Raw genomic sequence first — 27,744 nt, forward strand, 5'->3', positions numbered from 1 at the left:
GTACTTAAAGGCATGCTTCTTTATGTTTTTATTTCGCTTACCGTTAAACGTGCACAGCAATATTAGCAATAAGCAAGCAATAACGGATAACGAATTGGCACGCTAATGTCAGAAATACGATTGCTCCTCGGTAAGAAAAAAAATAGAACCAAATAAAGCTGATGTACTGATACATAATATGGGAAGGGGGCGGGAGGATGGTGCTGCGAAGCGTGTATTTTACAAGTTGTTGTCAATTTAAAACGGAACAGAACGGTTTCAGTCGCTGGAGGATTTAGTTTCGAATGTGTGCTCCCTCGACATACGTCTTATTCCCGTTTTCCGTTCTCTTCGTCGCTACGAAATTGTCGAAAGTGTTGAAAACTGTGTATGCACGTACGTAGTGTACAGAAAATATTTAACGTAAAATTACACCGCGTGTGATGAAATGTACTCAAATTTAGAGAATAGGAGAATGATTATCGCTGACTGATCCGTATACGTTTCGTTATACTTAATTATGAACGAACGAACGTTTTTAATTGTGCCGATAAACCGAATGAAATGAAGACTAACAAGAGGAAAAAGAACGAGGCGATGCCACGGGGTTTCTTAGTTTTGGTGTTCGCGTAATTTTCGTTATGGAAGTTCAAACAGTTCTGTTTAAATGAACATCGAATACTAAATTCGCCTATACGTACCACGATAATCATCGACAAGAAGATCCATTTACATTTTTAGTACCCCTTTACGTTCAAGAGGAAGTAAACGTCGAATCTCCTCGAGTAACCGGATCGAAACTGGTCTTGATCGATCATTTTCCGGATCAATGGGATAAGTAAAGAGTATGGACCATTAAGACAACGAACAAATTGATTCGATTGCATCGCGAAACGTTAAGGGAACATTTGAAAGAAGCCGAGGAAATCTGTAAAGAAGATTTCGTTGTTACTTGAAAAGAATGCAAACAATCGAACCGAGTTTCTTCTTTTTTTTTTTTTTAATTGTCCTTATCATTTATCGAGGCGTAACTTCCTATGGCGATCCTTGGAAAAATAGCGAAAAATAGGAATACCGTTGACCATCGTTTATAAACATAATTTCTTATCGTTTAAATTATTAATTTACTTTTATCGGTGTTTTTTTACGATTCTCTTATCGTCTTCGATGCATTTGTTTTCAATTCTGGTGTATAATTGAAAATCTTATCAAAATAGACGGCACACGAAAAAAGATCAATACTCGCGGCGCTTTAACATTGTTTTCGTGTATGTATCAATTATCAACCAGATTATTACACATCTCGCGTTCTCCTTCGAAACGTACGCTGCGCCAATGAATACACGCGAGGAAAAAGCATATATCAATTTATCGTATAGTTGTCTCTCCTTTTTTTCTACTTCTCGAAAATTAGACTGCTTGGAATGTTATTCCTCGATTAATGTAACGATTCAGATATAAAAAAAGGAAAGAAAAATACTAGGCTGTATACATATTTCATATTTACATGTATATTTTGTTGATCTTTGTTTTAACGATTTATATTGCTAAGCGATTCTTTTATATATTTTCTTTTATAGTAGACATTTATTCTGTTGCATGAACGGAAAGTGAAATCATTTAAAAAATGTAATTGTCGTTAGACAGTTGCTACCTATAAAATCAAGGAAGTGTTCGTTACACGATGATCATATTTAGCAGACAAAGTTATATTAAGATTATGTGTTATCGTTGCTCGTGAATCACGCAGCGAAGTTCTATTAACATCACATAGACGAGTGTATTGTCGGTATCTCGTACGAGTTTTTCCACCTAGATCTCTATTTATACATTCGCGTTGAAAATAACTGACTACTGGCGCTTCTTGTCTGCTTACGAGAGTAAACAGTTGCGTTTCTTTCATTTATCGATGCTTATCAATGCGAAGCGAACGTAATTGCGAGGAAAAATTCCAGGGAAATGAATCTAATTAAAAGAAAAAAAGGTGAAATAATGTTATTCGGATTCTTAGTCGTACGACCGATTTCCTGTGGGGGTCCTAATTTCCGGAATGTATTTCTTAAATAAAATAGTACAAAACCGAATGCAGACGACGAAATACTCTCGGAATCTCTGTAAATCATTTTGAGTTTTCTCGCAAACCCTCGTCGCGAGGTTGCAGCGCAATATGTATTTATGTATATTTAAAGAAATGATATCTAAAAATAAGTTGCACTCGTCAAGTGGTACGCGACAGCATGGGGTATCATTATTGATAAGTCTCGATAAAAGTTTATGAAAGTGATTTAAGTAGTCACGTTGAACGATTCCATTACTATTGGAGTCTAACGTACATGTAAAAGTGTAATATTTTATATTTCTAATTTATTATTTGAAGTTTCTGCCCTTAGTTTGAAAACACGAAATAGTACATGTACTTTGAAAAAAGTGCCAATGGTGGAAATAGATGTCGCGTTGGTTTGACCGTTCGAACCACGCGCCATTATTAATTTTCCCGCTAGTGTGATTAACGACAATATATTGTTATATCGCATTGTATTCGATTTTAAACGGTTGATAAACATGTTTCACGTAGGTTGGTTTTAACAACGTTACTTGGATTTTGAGATGCTCGCATACCGATTACACGTTCTCGTCGGTTTGGTACTCGTCGTAGCAACCTTAACGTCAAAGACGAAACACACGCAATCGGACGTGTTTCATAACAGACGAAATCGGCAAGCTAACAACAGCGAAGCGCGTCATTATTGCGGTGACAGGCTTACGAGCGCTTTACAGAAAATCTGCGATAGCGTTTACTATGCTAGATTCAAAAGAAATGACCAAGGTACTGGAATCTTCATCGATTCGATAATAGAACTACCAGACGGACCAAAATGGCGAATCTCATTTTTTTGATTTACACACGATTATCTAAATTACCAAAGTATCTTCACGGAAAGTTATGGAATAATTGAATCCCTTGGCTACGGAAGAATTTTGCGTTAGAGTTTTCCGGATTTTTAAGAGAATCTATTGAAACCATCGAAACACTGAATTGAAGTAAATTAAACCAATATAAAATAGTCATATTTATATGTAATATATAACTAGAGGAAAATGTGATTGTCGAATTAGAATTCACTTACGTCTGGTTTAAACGAGCTTCGCTGCGATTATCGTCGATAAAATTTTAATAGCACCTATTGGCGCCAACAGTAGTCGAGGGGTTAATCCATTCGTGTATCTACATACATATAGCAATAAAAGTGATGGGTAACTTTGAAAAAGGGTACTCTTATAATTTTTAGAAGAAAATTACTGTAATTTTGACTGTTCGGTAGTTCTATTGTTAAATAATTTTTTTTTTATTCTCGCATGAAAGATCCGCCCTTTTTCTAGAAACGGAGAAGAAAGGCTCTTTATCTAGCAATGATTTTCATCCCTACAAATCGATCGAGAATGCGAAGAAAATGCTGAAGGTTCGGAGACTTTCACGAGGTATACGCGAGGAGTGTTGCCTAGGATCGTGCTCCATGGAGGAACTACGCTCTTACTGCGGCAGTCAATAACAAAAATCCATCTTAATGCTGATAATTTCAATTTTTCGTCGTGCGGCAAAGATCTTTTTCCCTTTCTACTCTGTTTAGGGTAGTAATATGCTGTAATAATTTTAAATCGGTTAAAATTCGTATTTATAGACTGATAAATGTATTTAATTTGTATACATTTCTATCTCAGGTCTTCGACAAACTTTCGAGAAAGAAGAATAGCCGACGAGTGACAGCTAACGAAGGCGAATCTGAAACAGGTTCCACTGCTTTGTAACGTCTCGCCGAATCTCCCGAGGTTTCGTGACGTTACGGGGGGAATGTCACATTTCATTTGATTCTACAGATGGACGCCCGTTCGAATCGCTCCGGTTTAATCAACTGCATGTATACTAAAATATATATATATTTATATACGATTTGATCTCATTTGTACTTAATCAATATAGATTGTGTAAGAAATAGAATTCTATGTTGTCAATTAAATATGCATGTATGTAATAATATTTTGTTTCGTACGAATATGAAAATAGTTATAGCTGATAGGTTAATTGTAAAGCTATCTGGTATGTATTAGGATTAGCACATAAATTATTTAGCATACTTATATTCATATCTGTATTAAAGCTTCCAAAGAGAGAATTATATATTTTTGAAAGATTCATTTTTCTGGTTATATAATTAAATTCAGATATCACATTAAAATTGGGAGAATAGCTTCTGGAAAAGTCTTACATATTTGATGAATATTACAAAAACGAATGATCAGAATGTTTATATTAAATAATTGTTATTATTTAACAAAATTTCGTTTTAAGAATACATATTGGGAATATATGGATGAATGTAAAGATTAACGAATAATTGTGTAATATAAATAATGGAGACAGAAGAAGTTTATAGCCTTACAATCACTCCACCCATTATATCAAGGTTTGCAGTTCAATGGTCTGAAGACAATCATATATCAATTCTTAATGAGAAAGGAATTCATGTATTTGTAAGTTTAATGTTAACAATGTTTCTTATTTATTTCGTATACTTATATATCGATATATATTACGTTATTTCATAAAAAGATTTATAAAATGAAAAGAATATATTTTATATTATGATTCCATACAGGAATTTGTACCTAATCCAATGTCTCCTTATTCAACCATAAAATTTTCAAGATCTTTTATTTATGCACCGTTGATTTTTCCCACGGAACCTATAATGAATAAAATAGAGTCTAAAATCTGGAGTATGCATCGTGAAGAAATTTACTCATTTATAATGGAAGAAAGTTTGACTCCAAAAATATCTAATGTTAAAGAGATGATGCCGAAAATATTGGAATTAGCATGGTCACCACGGAACTTACTATTTCCAAACAAATGCCTTCTTGCGATATTGACTTCAACAGGGGCTGTCTTGATTGCTCATAAAATTTCCACAGATTGGTATCCTATATATGATTTGAGTTCTATACGTTACAATATTATAGAAGATGAAATTACTACAAAGCTGAAGGATATGACAAACCATTCTACTTCATTTTTAACACTCAAGAACTGTGTTCAAGCGCTACAAGCTTCATGTATGACTTGGAGTAGCCTCTTGGGAGATTTTGCATACCTTACTGTTGCTTATCGTAATGGGGATATAATTATTTATAAAGTTCCAATTATCACATATTGCAGCGAAATACCATCTATTAAAATTATGGGCACAGTGTGTTTGAACGAACATGTCAAAATAAATGCTTTGCATTGGATTACTATCAATGCAACAAAATATGTAATTGTTCTAGCATATTTTGATGGACGTATTCATGGTCTTACAATGGAAAATCCTGATCAACTAGTTGAATTTAAATCAATTGACAAATATTATGATTATGCAGACCGTATACCTGTTGGTACTATAAAAACATTTCCACAAACTGATCTATCTACAAAAATTCTTATTTCAAAAGGCAGTTTTCTGTTTCTGTTGCATTTAACAACAAATGGAACATTGAAAAATATACAACACTTGCAATTAGAAGGATTTACGATCTCAGGTAAAAAAAGAACATTATTATTGTTTTGTATATAAATTATAAAAACTCTTTTCATCAATATAATAAAATTAATTATTTTTAGGATTAATTTCCGCGAATATCGATTATGCATTAGTTACAATAGAAAATAGTTTAATGTTTGCAATTGATATACAAAAGAACAATTTTTCGAAAATCAGCATAAAGAATACATTACAACAAACTAATGTACGTTATTTGGGTCTTGCTCATTCCTTAAGCCATGCAATTTTTGTAAATGTAACTTCTCCAAATACTGTATACGATCATCTAGTAAACAAAGAACCCAGTAAAATTCATTTCTTTATTTTAAAGAACGAAAATTGGAATCCGTTACTCATTTTAAATAACAATAGAGAAAAAAGGTTTGAACTTTTATGGGACTGTTTAGAAGTAATCAGGTTGAAGGCAACAAAAGCGGAAGACCTTTCATCCATATTACCAAAAATACCATCTAATATGGAATCTTTATCTTTGAATGAGTTACGAATGGCAATGTGGATATCTATAATGATAGAAATCTGTGAGAAGAAGAAAGTAATTCAAGGCATAGGAAGTATTACGGGAGAAGTATCAGAAGCGCAACCTTTAATTTTCGTTTATACAGTTTGTAATTACCTCGAGCAATTGAGTGATAGTTCACCTTTGAGCCAAGAACAAAAGCTCTCTATATATTTACTAAAAATGTACTTGGAAGTTTATTTAGCAGGAGAAGAAAATGAAGAAGTTACTCCGCTTGCCAAACGTGCTGGAGATGTTCTACAAAAAATTTCGCAATTCGATACAAATAAAGTAGAATCTTGTAATTTATGTGGCGAAGTAATAAATGATCTATCTTGGAAAATTACTAAATGTTCACAGGGTCATATACTACCTAGGTGTGCTATTACTTTATTGCAAATAACTGGAATACATTATAGAGTATGTCGAGTTTGTGGCTTAATGTTTCATCCTTGTTTGGATCAAGTGTTTGAGAAAACGAGATGCCTTTTTTGTGATATACCTGCACATCAAGAGAATCGAGTATTAGGTTCAAAGTCTTCTGTTTCTTTAGGGAAAAGTTTGTCTAGACAAGGGATTTGTGCTTCAGAAATATCAGATGATCGACAACTGGAAGCCCTTACCGAAGAATCTTAATGTATGTACTTACATACATTAACATAGCTGTAAATATTTCATATGTGATATACTATTTTTAAAATGTCAAGTAATTTGTAAAATTGTATTTTCGTTTTATAATACACATTATTACCCACAAATGACTTATCGATTAAACAGTTAAATGATGTTTGAAGAACATTATCGTGTATGTAATTTTATACACCTTATTAGAAATGTTTAAACATTTTCAGTTATATACCGTCATTTTTAAAAACTCCTTTATTATATGTATTCAATTTTTGAATTTAGTTGAACATGTTATTGCCAGAGGGCAGCACTAGTTTACTTGATAGCGAGGAAAAGAAACTTAGTTAAGAAGAAAAGTTTTGACTGAGCTCAGGACTGTTTTCAACTAAGCGCAGGTTTGTTTAATTGTACACGTTTCCTTTGTCAACTTGTTGTTAAGTTTGTTACCTTGTATAATAGTCAATTTACAATGTAACTATTTTAAATAATATCAAGTTATGTTTTGGAGTAGTAACTTACAATGAAATAAAATATTTCTTTTTATTATTTTTAATATTTTGTGAATGAATTTATTAAATGACTGCCATAAATACTACAAAGTGGAGGATTCTGTGTACGAAAAGGTTTTAAAAGAAGTTTCATTATTATGTAGAAATTACAACGTACTCCGAAAATACGTACCAGACGAACGAATAATATAGGTTCTACAACGTCATAATAAAGAGATCCCTAAATAAACATAAAATCAAGCATATTTCAACCATAACAAATATAATTAATATTTTATGTATAAACGACGTTAGAGATTTCAATTATATATTGTATAAATGTTTACTTGTTATATTCATAAATTTTAATGTAAAATTATTATTATTTATTTTATCACACAGCATACAATAATATTATTATTTACTTTATCAAACATTTGTCATACTTGTTACAGGTATATTGAAAATACTACAGTAAGAACAAATTTTCGTGGCACAACTATATTATAGTAAGTTTGATTGCTTTATAACTATAATCATAAAAAAGTAATGAAGCGTTAATAGTATCAAATTGTCTATTTATTTTCTAATCCTTTAAACATTAAATTTAATTAATTTTAGCTGTATACTTAATTATATAATTAAGAAGATAATCCACTGGAAATTATATAAATCTTTACAAGAAAATGTTATTTTCAGACATATATAAACCATAATGTAAATTTTACTGGTCTGGGCCTTCGAAGCCAAAGAGTTAGCATATTCCATATTTAATTAGAAACGGGACACATTAAGAATATTTGCGCAGCTACTATGTCCTCTTCAAAGTAAGTAATCATAAAAAACTACATATATTGATCTCTAGAGGTACTGTATTAAAATTTATATTTAATTAATGTCAGAGTAAATAAAACAGAAGAAAATTCGGAACAAATATGTTATAAGAATCGGAGATATGTTTGGCCAACAACAAAGCGTAAATTTGAAAAATCAAAAAAAATTAGGGAATCAATTCGTTCATTATGCGATGATAGTAGTTCTAGTGAAGATAGCGAATCTGTTCAGCTAGCTGATTTTAATTTGCAGAAGACTAACACAAAAGATTCCTCAAAACAAGTTAAAGAACATGCTAAACATAAAAGATTAGGATTAAAACATAATAAGGATAGTTCAGTAGAAAATATACAATTACTTTCAAATAATAACTTAGAATTGGAAAGAAAGAAAATGTCCAATGAAAAGTGTAAGGTATCTGTGAAAGAGTCACTGAAGTCTAAGAATCATGGAAGCAATAAAAGAGAGAAAACAGACATTAGTAATGATGCAAAGGAACAAGAAGATAAAAATGGAAAGGTAGAAAGTAATGGATCAGAGACTGACAATGTATCTCAAAAACATGTTAAAAAAAGACATACCACATTAAAGTCTGCACAATCAAATTGTGTTCATTTACATAAAGATGAAGTTGAATCAAGTTCTGGTAAAGAATTTCAAGGTTGTAAAAAATCTACTCCATCAAGTACTGAAAAACATACAGATGGAAAAACTATTGAAAAGCTATGTTTTTGTCCTAAATGTAAGATTATTGCACTGTCAAACAAATTTAAGGAAGTTTGTTCAGAATATGAATTAAAAATGGAATGTGTGAAACGAACACATTTAAAAGAAGAATTAACATATCAAGAATATGTAAATATTATAATAAAACAGTCAAAGGATGCAATTAGTAAACTTAAAATGTTACTAAATGCACAAGAAAATGAACTAATGCGTTTTTCTGGAGAATGGACTAAGAAATGGTGTTTACGTGATTTAATTTATGGTAGTGAGGATGAGGAAAGTATAGTCTCAGAATGTGATAGCAAAGAAATATTTTCTGAAAATGAAGGTATTCCAATAAGTATTGAAAAGAATAAAAAAAATGAAGTTTCAGTACCAGTTGAAGTATCAAAAGAAACAGTAGGTTCTAATGAAACTGTTACATCCTTGGAAGATAACGATGCTGTATCTCCTATCTTAGGTAATAACAAAAGAAAAATAGTATCCAATAAACCACATTCAAAAATCAAGTCAGTAACTGATACTTCCAAAGAAAATTCTGCAGGGTGTCAAAAAGGTAAAATGAATGACTCCTTACAAGATATATTTGATGAATTATCTGATAAAAATGATGAAGTTGATAATATTGTAGGAGATACGGAAATGGAATTTGAAAAATTAGAAACTTTAAAAACAAAAAAATCTAATGAAAAAATACAGACAGTGGCTGACTCAAATAATGATTCAAATGTATTAAAGGAATTTGACAATAGTGAATCAGACGTAACAGCAGAGACAACTGTTGTGCTAATGCCAGTTCTTTCTCGAGATATACCATCGTCTAGCGATGATAATGAATCAGTATCAACGCTTAAAATTGAAAAAGATGTAAACAGATCATCCAGTGCACAATCAGAGGTGCTTAATGATGACCAACTGAAGAAACCATGGTTGGAAACAGATTCAGAAACATTTTCAACTGATGAATTCATTCCTGCAACGCCTACTAAAGTTTCTACTAACGGTAATATGAACGACATCCAAACTGAGAAATCGAAATCTGAAAGAGAAAATGAAACGAATGTAACAAGCGATACTTCCGTAAATGAAGACAGTGAATTGTATAAAATGGACATTTCCGAATTTCGTGCTAAACGTTATCTTCTTGACTCCAATTCAGATGATTCTATGGGTTCTTCATCTACAAAAGGAATTGACGATAAAGCTCATGAATCTGACGATAATAGCGAGAATAGACAAGCAAAGGCATCACTAGTAGTTTCTTCAAATAGTGAAAGCTCAAATTCTGACAATGGTAATAGTTTAGAATGTACAAAAGTGCCTTCTTCAAAGGTACAGAAAGTCCTTACCTTACCCCTTAGTAAACAAGATTCTTTACCAGATGAAGTTGTAGGAAACTTTGATCTCAGTGTTAGTGAAAGGGTGAAGAATAGACGAAGGAAAGTAATTAGTAAACGTGATTTTAAATCTGATAAAAAGCTGGAAATGAAATCTTATGTTGTTCTTGAAAATTTACCAAAAAAAATTCTTCAAAAACATGCGGATGCTTTGGAAAAGTCGCGGCAACATTTGGACTCTAAACAGATTAAAAGGTTTAAATTCAATTGAAATTACTTTCATTGCATATTTTCTTCTTATTACTTATGCATAACGTTTCTATTATCTTTTATAGTCTTATTAATTTGGATAGTCTCCAACGGGACAGCAAGAAAAAAAATGATTTGCCGCAGAGTTCCTCATTTATGAAAAAATCTAAAGGAAGCAAAGCAACAGAAGATACACTCTTGGATCACTTGAAAAAAGTAGAAAACGAAAAATTAATTGATCACTCTGAAGAAGATATTGATGGACACAGTAAAAGTACACCTGAGGAAACACAATGTGATTTTCAAACTAATGAAGAATTAATAATAGAAGCTGATAGAGAAGCAAAGAATATGCTGTTAAGTTTTGAAAATTCTGATGTTGGTAAGTATTTGAATTAAATATATTTTTAAGTTTATTCTTTATAAGTTTAAAGAATGAAATATGACCTAAAGTATTTACTTTTAGAAAATCAGAACGTGGTTTCGCAGGATGAGCATAGCGACGAAGAAAAAGATAAAAAAGTAAAAAATAGCACAGTGAAGTCTTCGAAAAAACCAGAGAAAAAAGCTTCCACTAGTGACGAGGTAAAATTGCAATATACATGAATTACTGTCTTATTTAGAAAAGTATTTATTGTCTATAGAAAAAATAATTATTTTCTGAAACTAACTTAGGACGATGAAAGTGAACGAGAGAAACGTAGATGGAGAGAGAGCAAGTTATTAACGATGAACATTTCGACTTCAGATTCTGAAGTTGAATGTACAAAGTGGAAGATAAAACAAGAAAAATTGAAAAAAAAGGCCGAAGAAAATGAGACGTGAGTTATTTAGCATGGCTTTTAAGTAAGCCAAAAACATATTAAATATATTATCAAAATTTTTTCAAATAGGGAAAATTCAGATGCCAACACTTCCAAGATAAAACGTAAAATAAGACCCCGTCGGAAAATTTTGGATTCTGATTCCGACGTGCAATTGGTAAATTCTGACTCGGATTCCGTTAAATCTTTACCGGTGGAAAATGACAAATCTTCAGACACTGATTCCTCGTCAAAAAAGAAGCAAAAAAAGACACGTAAACGAAGAGTGCATAAATCTTCTGATACAGATTCGTCACTTGCAGAAAAAAAGTACATTTTTATTGTTACTTAATAAAAGGACAATTTATTTGCAGTAGAATCTTTTAATGATATACTAATATTAATTTTGTTATAATTTCAGAGTGAAGCCGAAAAGGAAACGTATCAAAAATATGGATACAGATAGTGACGACGCGTCTGATGACGAAATGAACAATTCTCAAGGAACACCTAACGCAAAAGGCCGTAAAAATATCCGAAAAGTGATGAAAGATAAGCAAGTCGCAGAGAACACGAAACAAGCTGCAAAGGAAGAAGAAGAGAGGATTAAAAGAATTGCTGATCGGCAAAAATTAGTATGTATCGTTTTGTGATGTATATTTGTTTACTGCATATAAAAAGGTTACTGTTTTTGTAATTGTTCTCAAATGTAGTATAACCAAATGTACGAGGCGAGATTAGCCAGCGAAGAAAAAGTCGAGAAATTGGTATTAGATTTTAATACTGAAACAAAAGAAGAACTTGTGGTTGTTCATCCAGACATAGTGAAACGTTTAAAACCACATCAAGCTAAGGGAATAAAATTCATGTGGGACGCCTGCTTTGAATCCCTTGAACAGATCAAAACTTCTACGGGTTCTGGATGTATTATTGCACACTGCATGGGTTTAGGCAAGAGTTTACAAGTAATTGCTTTATCGCATACGCTCTTAACACATGAGGAAACTGGTGTGAAAACAATTATGATCGTTTGCCCCTTAAGCACGGTACTTAATTGGTACAATGAATTTAATTTATGGCTGAAAGATATTGAAGATAATGATATTGAAGTTCACGAATTAACTAAGTAAGTTACCTCTGTCTGTGTATAAGTACATATATTACATATATAATTGAATAATTAATTGCAATCTTTTATTATAAATCCATGAAAGATTGAAAAAGAATGTAGAGAGGAAGTACCAATTACAAAGTTGGTACAGAACAGGCGGTGTCCTGCTGATAGGGTACGAAATGTTTCGAAACCTCAGCGGTGTTAATAATAGAATGCGAAAAGCTATGAAAGAGGAAGTGCTGCGCTATTTGATAGACCCCGGTCCAGATCTAATAGTTTGTGACGAAGGCCATTTATTAAAAAACGAAGATACCGCTCTCAGTAAATCTATGAAACGTATTAAAACATTACGGAGAATTGTTCTCACGGGAACACCGCTTCAAAACAATTTAACAGAATGTGAGTATTGATTAGGGTCAAGTAATAACATGTATATTTGTATGTGTATATATATTTAAATGATACGAATCAATTTTCTACAGATCACTGTATGGTACAATTTGTAAAACCGAATCTTTTGGGAACCAAAAGAGAATTTTTAAACAGATTCGCAAATCCTATAACTAACGGTCAATTCGACGATTCTACCGAGTACGATGTTAAATTAATGAAAAAACGTGCGTACGTTTTACATAAAATGTTGAAAGGTTGCGTACAGAGATTCGATTATTCCGTTTTGACGCCTTTCTTACCACCAAAGCAGGAATACGTTATTTTTGTACGCCTCTCAGATGTACAGATGAAGATGTATCGATACTATTTGGATAATATAAGTCGGTACGGAAAATGATCAAACTTTTAATAATATTATAATACTAATTTTAATAACTTTTTTTTAATTTCTTGGACATATTTTTTTTTATAGGCGTCAGCGTTCTGAGAAAGGATCTCTTTTCGCAGATTTTCAATCGTTACAGAGAATATGGACGCATCCTGTAGTATTGCGTTTGAATGCAGAGAAGGTTGAAAGAATGAACGAAAAGAAACTTTCAAGTGATTCAGAAGGTTCGTTAAAAGACTTCATCAACGACGATTCTGAGTCTGATTCCACCACTACGTCGAGTAGTAGTGATGAAAACGAGAATGCTGACAGTGCAGAGTCCAATCCTGCGCCGAAAAATATAAGAAGCACAAGAAGTACTAATCCCGGTATGATTTTAACATATATGTTTATTAATTTATAACCGAATATAAGTTACACAATGAAACAATCACGTGTAGACGTCGCAGTGGTTATCGAACCCGAGGAGACTGAAAAAAAAGACGAAGAATGGTGGACGCAATTCATTGAACCAGACGATTTCGAAGATATGTCTATTTCCTCTAAACTTGTGCTTCTTTTCGCCATTCTGAAAGAATGCGAACAACTTGGCGATAAAGTGTACGTGAACCTTTTCCGACGTTCTTAGCTTTTAAAATTTTTCAGTGAAGGTGTATTATGTATAAAACATATTTTAGATTGGTATTTTCGCAATCTTTGTATTCGTTAACTTTAATCGAGAAGTTTTTGAAAAAGATTGACGACGAAACGCAAAAAGATGAAAGCTCAGAGTATATGGGACATAGAGATAGTTGGTCGTTGGGTTTAGATTATTTCCGATTGGATGGCCAAACGTCTGCCGAAAACAGAAGTATATGGTGCAAGATATTTAATCGACCAACAAATACGAGGGCAAGGTTGTTTTTAATATCGACACGCGCCGGTGGTTTAGGAATTAATTTAACTGCCGCCAATCGAGTAATTATTTTCGATGCAAGTTGGAATCCTTCCTACGATGTACAGAGTATATTTCGTGTATATAGGTATGTTATATTGGCTAACTGTAAAAAATCTTACAATTATTCATTGACAATTGAATAATTATAATTAATCTTTTATCAAATTAATAGGTTCGGACAGAAGAAGCCGTGTTACGTTTATAGATTTTTGGCCGCTGGAACAATGGAAGAAAAGATATACAACCGACAAGTAACAAAATTGTCACTTTCTTGCAGAGTTGTTGACGAGCAACAAATCGAACGTCATTATAGAAATCATGATTTAAACGAGTTATATAATTTTGAACCGTATACAGATGAAGGAAGACCCACCTTAAACTTACCAAAGGATAGATTATTGGCGGAAATATTTTTGAAACACAAAGATCTTGTAGAAAATTATCATGAACATGATTCCCTTCTGGAAAATAAAGTAATTCTATATGAACCGTTACTTTGAAACTCTGGGACGAAGGAACGAATTTATTTTATTTATGTAACTTTTGTGTTAACAGGCCGAGGAAGAATTGAACGAGGAAGAAAGAAAACAGGCTTGGTTAGAGTATGAAGAAGAAAAGAAAGGAAAACCACCGCTTCTAATGTATACTGCGCCAACTTATCCAACTGATGGAATGATAAACCATGGCCAACTCGGTTTACCGTGGTCAAATATTAATACAGATTATGAAAAACTCCAACAGCTTATACGTAAAGACGTAAGTCCGCGAATTATATTATTTTCATTTATATGAAATGATTTATTCATATAATTTATATTTGTAGTATCCAAATGCAACACCCGAATATCAACAAATGATGACAGCTCGAGTATTAACTGATATGTACAGTTATTGGGAGAAACAGGCTTTCCATAATACATCTGCGAATAGATTGCCTGAAATGGTATTTAAAATGATGTTTACAGTAAAGTAAAGAACGATTTAAAATTATTTATTAATTATTTATTGATTGAAACTTTATGAATAACAGAATGCAGGTTTAATGCAGCATCAGATGAGAACACAGGTGCAGAATTTGGCTCCGAGACCTCACGTAATAAGAAATACTAATAATGTAAGTGGACAAGAAAGAAACGAAATTCCGTCTACTGGAATTTCTACGTATTCAAAATCCGCAGATGCCGACGATGATGTTGTAGAGGTAAGTATAAATTCATGTAATTATAACCACTTTAAACAACTAAAATTCTAATTTATAACGATAACAAAACACCGTATAATAATTTCAGGTTATACCAACAACGACGAATAATAAGAATAACAAAAATCAAGAAGAATGAATGCTATAAGAAATGCAATCTAGTTCATTAAAAAATAATAATGCATATTCTATATTGTTTTTTCTACTATGATAGCTATTTAATATATTCGCTACCATTGTTCAAAATGATTTTACAATGATACAGATCCTCGTCATTGATTTGTAGCTAATATATTTATGTTACAAAAAACATATCTCACGTGTATCACACATGAGTAGCAAACAAGTTAATGGTGTGTCACTAACTACAGTGAAAAGTATATTCAGTGTATGTTTTTTTATATATACACAGTATATTCATTGTAAGTATTTCTCCATAATTTACTATCGCTAGGGATAAAAGTAACTTTGATTATATACATAGTATATATATTTATTATCAGTATTAATGTAATATAATGTTAGTATAATCTTTCTTAATATAATACTGTCATTAATAGAATAAAATAGTATGTGTATAATAAAAATTTACCTTTTACGACATACACATTTAACAGCTATAAACTCCAGAAATTAAAAGTTCATTTTTTAGGCAAAACATATCTCCAGCCGCGTTTTAGTAAAACTTTCAATTTCGTTTTTATTTTCAGATACCTCGGAAAGTCTACTAAATTTTTATTCTCAGCATTATTAATTTTATGATCGTACAATTCTTCTGCGATGATGTCATTCCAATTTGATACTTTTGTTTCCGGATTAAATTGCAGCCAAGCTGTGTAACGATATCTACGTGTCCTCAAAGTGTATCCCATAGCTTTTATTTCCTTCAATCGAGGTTCGTCACTGTTTGGATTCATAGAAGGCTTAATACCTGGTCTTGGATATTGTCCAAAAACTGCATTTTTCCATGGCAGCAACTGCAAATTTTTTCGTATGATTCATTACATATTACTTTGGATACTGAACATCATTTTTAGTATTTACTTCTTGCGTTGTAGCGGCTCTTATAAGCGGCATAAGAGAAACTCCTTCGCTGCAAACGACTTCCGAACATTTTTCTTCTATTTGTGTAGTGTTTTTTTTGCCATTTTCTTTAAGGCAAATTGAGATCGGAATGTTTGCTAAATCTGCAATGGTTGGAAAAATATCAACTAATTCCACCATAGAATCTATAGTTAATTGTTTTTTTAATAGCGAATTATTTTTTAAGCTTGGAATCGATATTATTAAAGGTACTCTCAGAGTAACATCGAAATTGCTATATTTGGCCCACACTGCACGTTCGCCCAGTGACCATCCTATGCAAACATTAATTTTCAATATCCATAGAATTAAAAATTACAATTTTGCTATGAAATGTTTTCACTGACCATGATCAGACATTAGTATTATGGTAGTATTCCGTCGAAGCGATAGAATTTCTAAACGATTTATTAATTTACCAATTAAGTCATCAATATAAGTCACAGCTGCATAATAAGATTGTATAATTAATTTTCCAAAACTTCCTGTGAATCGAACAATAAGATCAACATAAGGCTTTCAATAATTATACAAACTAACCATACCTGGTATCTTTTCCCATGGAAAATTGAGATTTAAACTTTCAATGTCCTTTCTTTTCCTTAAATCTATCCAGGGATTATAAGCAATACTACTAATATTTTCTGGCCATTTATACGGATATGGTACTTCAAATTTATGCAGTGGATGATATTCTGGAAGAATATTTTATAAATATTTTCTAGATCGTCAAAAACAATGATTACAACTGGCGATAACAATGAAGTTTACTTAAATATCTTTTAGGATATTTGAATGGTATATGGGGTTTCTGAAATCCAACTGCTAAAAAGAAAGGAGCAGGACTGCTTGCATAATTTTGTATAAAACGTTTAGCTTCTTGTAGAATTTCTATGTCTGGTAAAGTCTTATTTGGCATTGATGAAACTTTAACTGGGCATATCTAAAAGCAATTTTCAGAGAACAATAATGTAAATATATTATTTATTTATAAAAATAATGGCTGATCTTAACAAGATTTTGTGCAGGTGGTATTTTCTGAGACGTTTGACAAACTGGTGCATCCTTATATCTTTCTGTATAAGGATGAAAAGGTACTTCTGTCCATGAGTAAGGGCTGTCATCAGAGTGGTTTGAACTGATTCCTGTAAAAAATTAAGTAGTATTTAAATAGGATAATGAATACGTATTTATATTTTATAAGTCGAAGACCTGGATGGAAAACTTTTCCTATAGATTTGGTAATATATCCATGATTTTTCAAATATTCAGGCAATGTTGTAAAATTGCCACTATCTTCCCGCCAATAGCTATAAAAATCATAAAGTTTAAGTGTATCCGGTCTTCTACTGGTTAAAAAAGAGTTTCTACTTGGTGCACACAAGGCTTGCTAAAAAGAAATAAATATTCTTAGATCATAATTCAACATATTTATGTATCATTTATTGGCTGCCTCTATCATAAATGCGTTTTAAAGATACCCTGTTCGATACTAACCTGAGCAAATGCTTGCGAAAAAATGGCAGCTCCTTTTGCTAATCGGTCTATGTGTGGCGTATAAGCATTTTGATCGCCGTAACATCCTAAAGTTGTTCTTAAATCATCAACGATTATTAGAAGAAAATTATGTTTTTCCGCTACACACCAATTAATTGAAATTATTAGATATACTACAAACAACATTTGTTATAACTGAATAAAGTACGCTTAAGTCTACAATATACAAACGCAATTTAAATCAGGTTTGATGAACCATTCTGACAAGAATCACCTTGTTCATTCGAAAAGTACTTCTTGTACAAATATGCAATGGATAATATTGTATAGCGAAAAATATTGAAACATTATGTTAAACAACCAGAGGATAAAAATTCTCTTTAACTTACTATTGCACTTTATTTTTCAACGTACAGACATACAAATAAAAATGCTACATAATACTTACAATTCTACGATATCTAATACAATAACTACAATGACACGTGTAATATAAATTACATTAAAATAATACAATAATATAAAATAGTAAAAATCAGTATGGAAAGTCAAGAATTTTTATATAACATGCGCACAAATTTGCTGCTGCAAGTCCATCCTTTTCTTTGCACTTTATTTTTAAGTTTACCACACCAGATTTTTCAATCTACTAAACTGTATTTATGGTTGCATTCGTCGAGTATTCAATTGAGATTTAACATTTTAAATCTGTCTGAGTTGCTTTTCACATTTTTATTTTGTTCTTTTTCTTTTACTTACAATATATTTTAAATATGATACTATTACTCAAAAGGCAGGTATTAAGTAGAGTCTACAGAATTTTTAAATACGAAACATAGAAAAGAATGTAATACTTTTTTCAGGTAATGTATCAAGTTAGAAAATTGCTATGTATTATATAAAGCTTTCATTTATATTTGGATAATTAGAAGTCATTGAAAAACGACTCAGAAGTTTCCTCTCTATTCCAAATCTCTAGTATTCAGAAATAGAGTCATAAAAATGCGAGTATTAAACGAGGGTCGTTGCACTCAAAATAGTAATAAAAGCGTAATGAACAGTGACTAGCCAAGGGGTTAAAAAATAAAAAAGGAGCAGAAAAGCTCGTGAAGAGAAAGGAACAATAATATTTTTCAAACCGAATGCTTACGGCCCCAGTAAAATACTCTAATTTATACTGCTACAATTATTTATCTTCACAATTAAAGTCAATAATTCATCGTGAATCATTCTCTGGTTTCTTTCTTAACGATTGATGATAATCTTTGTTCATCTGCGTTTTTCGTACAGTCATTTACATTAATATTATGTTTTGCCTTAAAGTCAGTCTTAAAATTTACTTGGGGGTTGGTAGTATCATCTTTGAACATTTCAGTATAATGAAAACTACTCCCATTTCCAGTCTTTGTGTTTGTGCTAGCATTATTGCCAGAACCATTTGAATGCACTTCACTGAAGTGTTTACACAGCATTACAGTTGTACTGAATTCTGTTTCGCATCCTGGAATCTTGCATCTAAAACGTATACTCGTTTGAAACATCTTTTGAAAATGAATAATTAAAATAATATAGTAAACTCACCGGAATATTTCATTATTTTTAGTTCCTTGTACTACTGGCAGTTTTGAATTAGCATGATTGTCCTGGTAATGCTTCCATAAACCAGTTACATTGCTCACTTGTGCCCCGCAACCAGGAATCTTGCATCTAATTAGTGAATAATAAGTTAAAAACAAAGTAATATATTTGTTTCGGAAGTGCATAAATATTTATTAATTATTATTAAGGTATTGTCAAACTTACAAGAAGAAACTGACTGTCGAAGCTTTCCCTTGTTTTAATTTCACTATTGATTTACTAGAATTTGAACTAATTGTATTGGCTACTAATTTATGACTGTCTTGATGATGACGATAGTGGGATATATATTTATACTTTCTCCCACAGCCATTGGTAGCACATTTATAGATTTCTTGTTTGTATCTAGACATACGCTGTTTCTTTGGAGTGTATTCTTCATCATCAGAACAGTTACTGTTCGTTTCTATAGTATTTTCTTCATTTTTTGAAGCATCACGGTTTAAATCGTTTCTAAAGATTCGTTCAAGATTATCCAATTCTATTCTGTGTTCTTGATTTCTTGAGCTCATGGTACATACCTCATTTTTTAAATTTTTCGTAATCGTAATATCTCCATTTACATAAACTACATTATTTTTTTCTTGGGAATGTTCTATTTGAAGTTCTGAACACTTGTTTGTATTGCCCTCATACTTGCATAAGAAATTATCTGTATTTATCATTAGATTGTCAGTGATAGGAAATCCACTGGCTTCATTTAACGACTCAGTAGTAGAAGAGTAATCTTCTTTGTTCGCGCTATCATTTGGAGCATTCTGATCATGCGGGGCTTCTTTCTTTTGTTGTTGAATATTGTCATTTCTGTGAATACTTTGTTCGCTATTATCATCGTATTGGTGTGACTTTATTGCAAAAGTTTCATTCTGTCTTTTCTCATAGCAGTCCTCCGTGCTTTGTACAACTTCTTCGTCCATTGCATTTTCTAGATCTTCGAAGCATATAACTTCTGGTTCAGTTGGCAGTGTTGGTGGCTGTCTGTGACAGCTTTCGATATGTTCCTCTAAATTACTACTGGTTGTATGTAAAGACCCGCAATTTGTATATGGACATATAAATACATTTGTTTCATTGTTATGCCATTCTTGATAATGACGCCACATGCTTCCAGGATCAGATAATTCTTCTCCGCATCCTGGTTCCCGGCAGCTAGATACAATCGATACATTAGATAAAAATCAGTTATTCTATTACAAAGAACAATGCTAGTCTTCATGTTATATTCACTCTAACTCCATACTTTTAAATTACCAAATTAACTTACATAAATCTGATTTTTAAAGCTTCAAGAGCTTCGTGTGTTTTGTATTCGTCTTGATTTGTAAATATCTTGCCACAACCTCGTTGTTTGCATGTATATATTTCCTGAAAAATCGCAGTTCATCAAAAATAAAAAACCTACCGCGACACAATTAAGAGGCACAAGAACATGGCAATGCTGAATAAACGTTGTACGATTTGTTTTGAGTTAGGGGTCGTTGAACCCGTTAAATGGCTCTGGCGGTTATACCTTTTTTGGAGCTATTTCCTCGATAGTGCGATTCCTCGATACGAATCTGATGACGCTGACTTCGGTGGGCCTGTCTGTGCAGGTGTCTGTACCCTGGCCCATCCTGGCCGGTGTTCGAGGAAAAACGGCTAGTAACGACGCGTTTCGTGGCCTCACATAACCTGCGCTCACCGATGGTTGGTTCGGTAAGGAATTTTTCCTACACCTTGAATGAAAGTCCCGAACGCGCAATCATATCCACGAACGGGATGCTTTGTCGGACTACTTACCAACAAAGTGCGCTCCCGTTCGCGCCGGTCTATCTTTCCTCTTGCACCTCACATTATACCACCGTTAATAATATCAATCACTTGTTGTCATTTCAGTGCAACCGGGCTACCGTCGCTTTCCCGTCCACCATTGATGCTTCTCGCATCTCTAAATACAATTGAGAACCACTGTCTGAGGATACGTCATTTGAGCTCAATAGCTTTTCGCGTTACTTTCCGACTGGCAAACGCATTTATTGTTGTAAAATAGTTATAATATATATTCAAATATACATATGTACCAATGCCTATTAATTTTTAATCGTACGATCATTTTCTTAATTGTTATAGGAAATATTTTTCTCTATGAAAGAACCCCGGTTCAGATTGACGCTCCATCAGCGCGTGCGTATATACATTCAGGAGCGTTGTTTAGCAATCGTATCGCAGGAGTGCGCTAATGGCGGCATCAGTTTTGAAACTTTTATTTTCTTCTTTGAATCAACTCTTTCACAGAAGCCTCTATCTCCTGGAAATCGACGAAGCATAGAAACCGAATGATACCGGAGTTTCGATATGCAAAATATTCTTAATATACATATACTACATTAATATACCACTGTGTATATTACTTCAAAGAATGTCACGTTAGAAGCGACCGAGTCAAAGATTGTTTATCATAATAATTTGTTAAAATATCCAATTAAGGTAAATTCGTACATCATATCATAAAGAAAATAATTTTTCAGTATTCAGCTTCTGAATAAAATCCTTTGTGACTAAATAAAAAATGTTGGGCCTTACAAAGACGGTTCACTGGATAATTAATAAATGCGTGACAAGCAAAATTGAAATGTTCCCATTAAAAAAGTATGAAGCATCAAACAACGGTATGATATTTTGCAGTATGTATTTATTTCCAATAAAAAATCTTTCTATGAATACATATATTACAAATGACAATATACTCTAAGTGTCAACGTGTCAACCGTTTGTGCGTGAATGTCAGCCGGGTCACAGACAGCAAGGATGCGTGCTAACACATCAGTATCGATTTACCTTAGCACCTGGCCTGCCGTATCGCTAAACTATATCAGTTTACCATCGTTTCAGTGAAAGTATAGTCCGCGAAGACTGATGCGCTTCCATTTTCGTTTAACGCGTTAAGCGCCACGAAAATCTTGAACGTTTTATGCATGATTTGTTCCTTGGTAGCAAAGGTAAATAGGAACAATTATTAATTATTGTGCATCAGAATTCTTACATTACACTATTGTTAACTTATTCCTCTTATATCCTTCATAGCAAAGGTAAATGGGAACAATTATTAATTATTTTGCATCAGAATTCTTACATTACACTATTGTTAATTTATTTATGTTGTTCAATATTTTTAGTCGACATATTGTAATTTTTGTCGAGCAATTCAGAAGCGTCAGCCACTGGTGATCGACACGGCATTTAACGTGTTAAAGGATGCGCATTCTTCGCGTACTGCTCGTTGCATTAGTTGCATGGTTTCAACGCTGCAATCGTTATGTTAATGGCCAAGGTTCCTATGTACTTAAATCTGCTCGTTCACACCGGGATTTTCTTACCGTATCTTCCCATTTTTAACATTTCATATTTGCAGATACGTTTGCGGGAACGATGGACGAGGAAGATGGAACTCCAGTGCCGTCACACATAGTGGTCACATCCTGGAACGTATGGTTTAATATTTAAAAATTGAAGGAATAGGCATGATACATTCATAAGTGGCTTCCGGGTGAGAGCCGTGTTCAGTAGAAATTTATTCCCAACGTTTCGTCATCATTGCAGCTAGCTTCATCAGGAGTTAAAGACACACTGATAATGATATGCACCTAGGAAGACTGTCTTTACATAGGTACCTGGTTCATTTCTCTGGATCAGTAATCACCAGTAGGTTTTAACTGTCCAACTAACCAATTAAGTAATCACCAGTAGTTTTTAACTGTTCAGCTGACCAATTAAAAACTGCTGGTGATTACTGATCCAGAACATGAACCAGGTACCTATCTAAAGACAGTCTTCCTAGGCACACATCAGTATCAGTGTATCTTTAACTCCTGATGAAGCCAGCTGTAATGATGGCGAAACATTGAGAATAAATTTCTACTGGACACGGCTCTCATCCGGAAGCCACTTATGAATGTAATATTCCAGGCCGTGAAAGCATTAAAGCTACGAATAGACATGGTGTTCCATAATATGTGTTCACCGTGAGACAAATGATAATGCGTGTTAAATCATAGCGTGTACTCATAGTCAACGATACGAGATGTCTAATTTATGACTTTTGAAGGGTCGTGCGTATTGACTGTGAGCGCATATTATGAAACGGTATCATTCATTTGAAAAAGTCTCTTACACGCGGAATAACGTGTACTCGTCGCAGGACATGCCATTTTCTGGGATTGCAAAGGAGAATGGAACATGGGTCGGTAAGGGATACGCGTTTTACATCTTTAACTTAATCAGTGCGAAGCTGAATTTTACGTATACTATTATCCCACCGAACGAACACATTCTTGGAGACGAGAATAATGGTGTCCTCGGACTGCTTTACGAAAAGGTTGAACGTTTAGTTGAGAAATATGTCATTCTTGACACGTTGACCGCCGCGAGAATTTACAGTGTATAATATTACTTATCATATCATAACAAAGGAAAACAGTATTAGAATTAGTTATTAACACTAACCATACCAGCACTCCTACCGTAACTAATCAAATAACTGGCCACAAAATAGAGATAACAAATTAGATGATCAATTTCTCTTAGCGGAAACAGAAGCAAAAGAAAGAATGAAAATTGAAAAACTAATTAATCGGACAATAAAAGAACTAATATAAAATTCAATGAACAAAAGAAAACGCAGATAAATCCGGCCATTTGACCGGTACGGTTAGTGTTAATGATTCAGTATCATAGTTCTGAAGTTACGCTATCATTTAATTACTCATGTTACTATATAAATATTTTAATTCGATATCAGTTTTGTAATTGTTTTCTAATCATTTGGACGGTCCGGTCGTCGGTGACTACAGTGGCGGTCAACGCGTTAACACTCTGCACTCGAGAGGCGACTGTCATCATTTAATTCGATATACCAAAATTCTAAAGTCTTCCACAAAATATTAAACTTCGCGTAATCTATAAATGTGTGATATATTGAAATAATAATTTTGTTTCTTAAGTTATGTGTGTTCTCTCATTCAGTTCGTTTCGAAGAATGTCGTCTATAACTGATTGGAAGATGTTGAATATTTCTAGACTTCCGAGTGCAAAGGGTTAAAACACAAGATAAGAGGAGAATGAAGATTATTTTTCATTTGAACAGAAGGTGGACATGGCTGTCGCATTTCTCCCGGTGCTACCCGAAATGGGACGGTACTGTGAATTCAGTGCGTTCTTGGATGAAACCAGCATAACGGCTGTAATGGAGAGACCGCAAGAGTCGGCTACTGGTTCCGGCCTCCTTGCGCCATTCGAGAGAACCGTTTGGCTTCTGCTTTTGGTGTCATTGATCTGCGTTGGGCCGATTATTTATCTGTTCGCTAGCATTAGGTGCTCTGAATTGTTCGAGTTGAAATATTAACCCCTTGGCTTACAATAACGTGCGAGACTCGTGCTGAAGATTTTAAACAGAATTTAGCAAAAATAAATATTACTCGAGTCTTGTAAATTCAAATGAACTGTCATGTTTCCGTTACCTATTATTATAGTTTAAAGCAACGGTGGACATAAATTATGCATACAGTTTTTCTCTTTCAATACATTATTAGTGACAAAATTATTGTATTGATCACAGTTGAGAAATCAATCATAAGGCAAGGGGTTAAACAATTCTTATTTGAGAACTTTTTATGATAGCCTCGATCGTAGTAGTTACTTAATACTAGAATTATCGTACCGGTCAAAATCATTGGTTTACTTTTCTTTTGTTTCGCAATTATTGATATTTTAAAAGCATTGATATTCGAAATGAGCTTGGAAATAAATAGTATCTGTTGAATACTATAACGAATATCCGAAGAAACTGAAAATAATTTATTGCTACAATTTTTATAAGGATTACATGTTAATCATATTAAATGCTCGGCAGTTTTAGCGTTAAACAAATTATATTATTTCGAGGAAAGCCTGCAGAATAAGGATAAGGATAAGGATTGTATAATATCGACCAGCGAAAGCATCAAACCTTTAATTGCAATTTATTTGTTAAATGTAGGGCGAAGTTGTGGCGCGATCCGGATTCAGAAAAATTTACTGTGTTGTCCTGTTTTTGGTTCACTTATAGTTCCCTTCTGAAACAGGGAACCAACATCGTTGCTACAACAGGTGAAACGTTTAATTACTGTTTCATGATAATTGGGAGCAGTGGTGGCTCGCGTATAGATTTGATATTATCGATAACATTTAATATAATGAGTCCTTTTTTCTTTAATTCTTTCTTTATACTTGTACAATATACAATCATTAAGCTTAATGTCAGTAGCCATCTCCAGTTTATGGAAAAGAGACAAACATTTTCAAACGGAGGCTAAAAATTTTCTGGAGCAGCAGCTCTACTAATTTTAATTACGGGCCGCCACTGATTGAGATCAATTTGTACGTTTTAGAATTATATCACGATTCTCTGATACAACGCAGATTCGACGCGAATGCTTTTCGCTACATGGTGGATTTTTATATTGATATTAACATCGTTCTACACTGCAAATCTGACGGCGTTCCTTACGAAACCACAGTTTACCTTATCTATAAGTTCTTTGCAAGACATTGTTCACAAAGGATACAGTTGGGTCACTTACAAAGGACGCACCGTCGATTTTCTTCTTTCTCAGGTGAAATTTAAAGGTGACCATTCAGGATTTATATTACTGCGAGCAATAATAATCAGCAAATTATTTTCATTAGGACCGTTACAACGATTTAAGTTTATTGAACGCCAGCAAACGGCAAGGGAAAGGTGATTTTAAGTATTACGAATCATCGAGAGCCATATTGAAAACTGTGAGCACGAGTACGTATTAACAATTAATGTGTTTCATGTAAATACGCGTTTAACACTATATTCACGGAATGAGTCAATTTGACTCATATTGAATTTTATAAGCATTAATTGTATCCTAATTGTTTACCCTTAAACCTCTAATTTCTAAGATCTAAATGAACGGATAACAATTTCTCGGAGAACAATAGAACAAACTGTACAGTAAATGTCAGTAAATCGAGTGTTAAATAATGTCGACATATTGCCGAGACCAAACTTCCACGTTTGGAATGCTAAGTTGCAAACAAATGATTTAACTATTCGAACAGCAAGAAAACGATACATAATTTCTTTATTCTCTATGATTTAAGGATTCAGTTTCTAATCTAGCAATATCTGCAAAAGGTTTTGTACAGCTTAACACCAAAACTACCGAGTATTTAAAATCTTCGCCACAAGCCTGACACGATATTGTAGGTCAAGAAGGGATTAAGAAAAATATTTTAATTCCATTTTTTCTTCTTTCAGAAAGACTCTTCCTAGCTGAAACACATTACTTGCAAACATTAATATTCAAGGATTATGTGAACAAAACTCGCTATCATTTGGATCACAGTCTGCGCTGCACTTACGTGATAATGCCCGGAAGTATCTTGGACACGAGTCGCGCATTTGGTTTTTCTTACGGTTCGACCATTCGAAAACCTTTGAATAAAATGTACATTTTCAAGAACATTTTGAATAAGAAAATCAGGTGAAATAGGGGCGTAAACAGTTTATTTACTTTCAGGTTGATAAGATTGGTAGAAGCAGGCATCGTTCAACAGAAGCAAGAAGGAGATCTTCCACTGGCGGAAATTTGTCCGGTGGATCTTCGTTCAACGGAAAGACAACTCAGGAACACTGATCTCCTTCTGACGTATAAAGTCGTCGTGGCTGGATACGCGATCGCGGCAACTATTTTTCTGTTTGAAATTATCTGCGCATTTCTCTCGAGCCGAGTGAAGAATAGAAAGCGGAGCGGTCCGCGAAATTCTCTTGCTCCAGCGCAAAGAGCAAAGAAACAATCCGTTAAAAATGTCCCGCTACGCGTAAACTTTTTAGATAGAGCTCCGCAAATAATACATAAGAACACCCAACACGTTTTGACGCAAGCTAATAAGCAGTTAATCAATGGAAGGAACTACTATGTCGTTACGGACAGAGGAGGGGACAAGAGATTGATTCCAATTAGGACACCGTCCGCTTTTCTGTTCCAATATTCCGTTTGACCACGCTAGATGTTGACGGTGATGGAAAAATGAAATGACATCGACGGATGTATATTTTAGAATATTTGTGTCGATCGGTAATGAGAAATAAACAGTGATTTCTTATGTTATCTCAATGTAGTTGAAAAACTTCTTTTCCTAACAAAGAGATGCGATGTTCATGGAGATACATTGAATGTCATCGCGTTAGTAATTTTCTTATTTAACACTAGAACTAAAAAGCACTTAAACCGACTTTCAAAAACTTCTTTATAAAAGCTGGAAGCGTGGATTTATTAAGATCCTAATTGGTTTACATTTTAGCT

The 27,744-nt window shown here is 33.2% G+C and overlaps 6 protein-coding genes across 19 annotated transcripts; 4 read left to right on the forward strand and 2 right to left on the reverse strand.

Moving 5' to 3' along the window:
- Positions 1-28: 28 nt before the first annotated feature.
- ILP-2 (insulin-like peptide 2) lies at positions 29-3,838 on the forward strand. Of its 8 annotated transcripts, none has more exons than XM_076373586.1 (4): positions 29-1,963; positions 2,555-2,806; positions 3,361-3,609; positions 3,700-3,838. In XM_076373586.1, the coding sequence occupies exons 2-3, from the start codon at positions 2,587-2,589 to the stop codon at positions 3,528-3,530; spliced, it is 390 nt and encodes a 129-aa protein (XP_076229701.1). In that variant the 5' UTR covers positions 29-1,963; positions 2,555-2,586; the 3' UTR covers positions 3,531-3,609; positions 3,700-3,838. The 8 variants fall into 8 exon arrangements, with proteins under 8 accessions (XP_076229701.1, XP_031833052.1, XP_076229702.1 ...); XM_031977192.2 differs by having other exon boundaries at positions 29-824; XM_076373587.1 differs by having other exon boundaries at positions 29-817.
- LOC116427171 (uncharacterized) lies at positions 3,715-6,860 on the forward strand. Of its 5 annotated transcripts, none has more exons than XM_076373575.1 (4): positions 3,715-4,002; positions 4,328-4,509; positions 4,635-5,556; positions 5,639-6,860. In XM_076373575.1, exons 2-4 carry the CDS (start codon positions 4,390-4,392, stop codon positions 6,709-6,711), a joined length of 2,115 nt encoding a protein of 704 aa, XP_076229690.1. In that variant the 5' UTR covers positions 3,715-4,002; positions 4,328-4,389; the 3' UTR covers positions 6,712-6,860. The 5 variants fall into 5 exon arrangements, with proteins under 5 accessions (XP_076229690.1, XP_076229691.1, XP_076229692.1 ...); XM_076373576.1 differs by having other exon boundaries at positions 3,715-3,896; XM_076373577.1 differs by having other exon boundaries at positions 3,715-3,892.
- A 113-nt stretch (positions 6,861-6,973) lies between these two features.
- Positions 6,974-17,676, forward strand: LOC116427168 (uncharacterized). Its single transcript, XM_031977179.2, has 21 exons — positions 6,974-7,097; positions 7,646-7,699; positions 7,890-8,017; positions 8,093-10,342; positions 10,423-10,718; positions 10,803-10,921; positions 11,012-11,157; positions 11,230-11,469; positions 11,561-11,774; positions 11,853-12,265; positions 12,354-12,652; positions 12,736-13,030; positions 13,119-13,402; positions 13,475-13,634; positions 13,712-14,056; positions 14,144-14,444; positions 14,527-14,727; positions 14,795-14,914; positions 15,002-15,172; positions 15,261-15,594; positions 15,883-17,676. The coding sequence occupies exons 3-20, from the start codon at positions 8,004-8,006 to the stop codon at positions 15,309-15,311; spliced, it is 5,919 nt and encodes a 1,972-aa protein (XP_031833039.1). The 5' UTR covers positions 6,974-7,097; positions 7,646-7,699; positions 7,890-8,003; the 3' UTR covers positions 15,312-15,594; positions 15,883-17,676.
- Positions 15,677-18,048, reverse strand: Ids (iduronate 2-sulfatase). Its single transcript, XM_031977187.2, has 8 exons — positions 17,753-18,048; positions 17,468-17,645; positions 17,270-17,400; positions 17,027-17,198; positions 16,801-16,950; positions 16,603-16,740; positions 16,217-16,530; positions 15,677-16,149 (listed from the first exon to the last, which is right to left on the reverse strand). Exons 1-8 carry the CDS (start codon positions 17,936-17,938, stop codon positions 15,814-15,816), a joined length of 1,605 nt encoding a protein of 534 aa, XP_031833047.1. The 5' UTR covers positions 17,939-18,048; the 3' UTR covers positions 15,677-15,813.
- Positions 18,049-18,235: 187 nt separating this feature from the next.
- Positions 18,236-21,546, reverse strand: LOC116427174 (uncharacterized). Its single transcript, XM_031977188.1, has 5 exons — positions 20,901-21,546; positions 20,655-20,755; positions 19,556-20,539; positions 19,334-19,459; positions 18,236-19,267 (listed from the first exon to the last, which is right to left on the reverse strand). Exons 1-5 carry the CDS (start codon positions 21,000-21,002, stop codon positions 18,979-18,981), a joined length of 1,602 nt encoding a protein of 533 aa, XP_031833048.1. The 5' UTR covers positions 21,003-21,546; the 3' UTR covers positions 18,236-18,978.
- A 403-nt stretch (positions 21,547-21,949) lies between these two features.
- On the forward strand, positions 21,950-27,518 carry Ir76b (Ionotropic receptor 76b). 3 transcript variants are annotated; one of them, XM_076373579.1, is made up of 11 exons: positions 21,950-22,053; positions 22,123-22,458; positions 22,546-22,700; positions 22,782-22,855; positions 23,568-23,744; positions 24,513-24,739; positions 25,404-25,513; positions 25,826-26,019; positions 26,093-26,198; positions 26,697-26,886; positions 26,959-27,518. In XM_076373579.1, exons 3-11 carry the CDS (start codon positions 22,625-22,627, stop codon positions 27,437-27,439), a joined length of 1,635 nt encoding a protein of 544 aa, XP_076229694.1. In that variant the 5' UTR covers positions 21,950-22,053; positions 22,123-22,458; positions 22,546-22,624; the 3' UTR covers positions 27,440-27,518. The 3 variants fall into 3 exon arrangements, with proteins under 3 accessions (XP_076229694.1, XP_076229695.1, XP_031832932.2); XM_031977072.2 differs by having other exon boundaries at positions 21,978-22,038; XM_076373580.1 differs by lacking the exon at positions 23,568-23,744.
- The last annotated feature ends 226 nt before the right edge of the window (positions 27,519-27,744 follow it).

The sequence above is a fragment of the Nomia melanderi genome, chromosome 14 (genome assembly GCF_051020985.1).
Source record: "Nomia melanderi isolate GNS246 chromosome 14, iyNomMela1, whole genome shotgun sequence".
In the NCBI taxonomy this organism is placed as follows: domain Eukaryota; kingdom Metazoa; phylum Arthropoda; class Insecta; order Hymenoptera; family Halictidae; genus Nomia; species Nomia melanderi.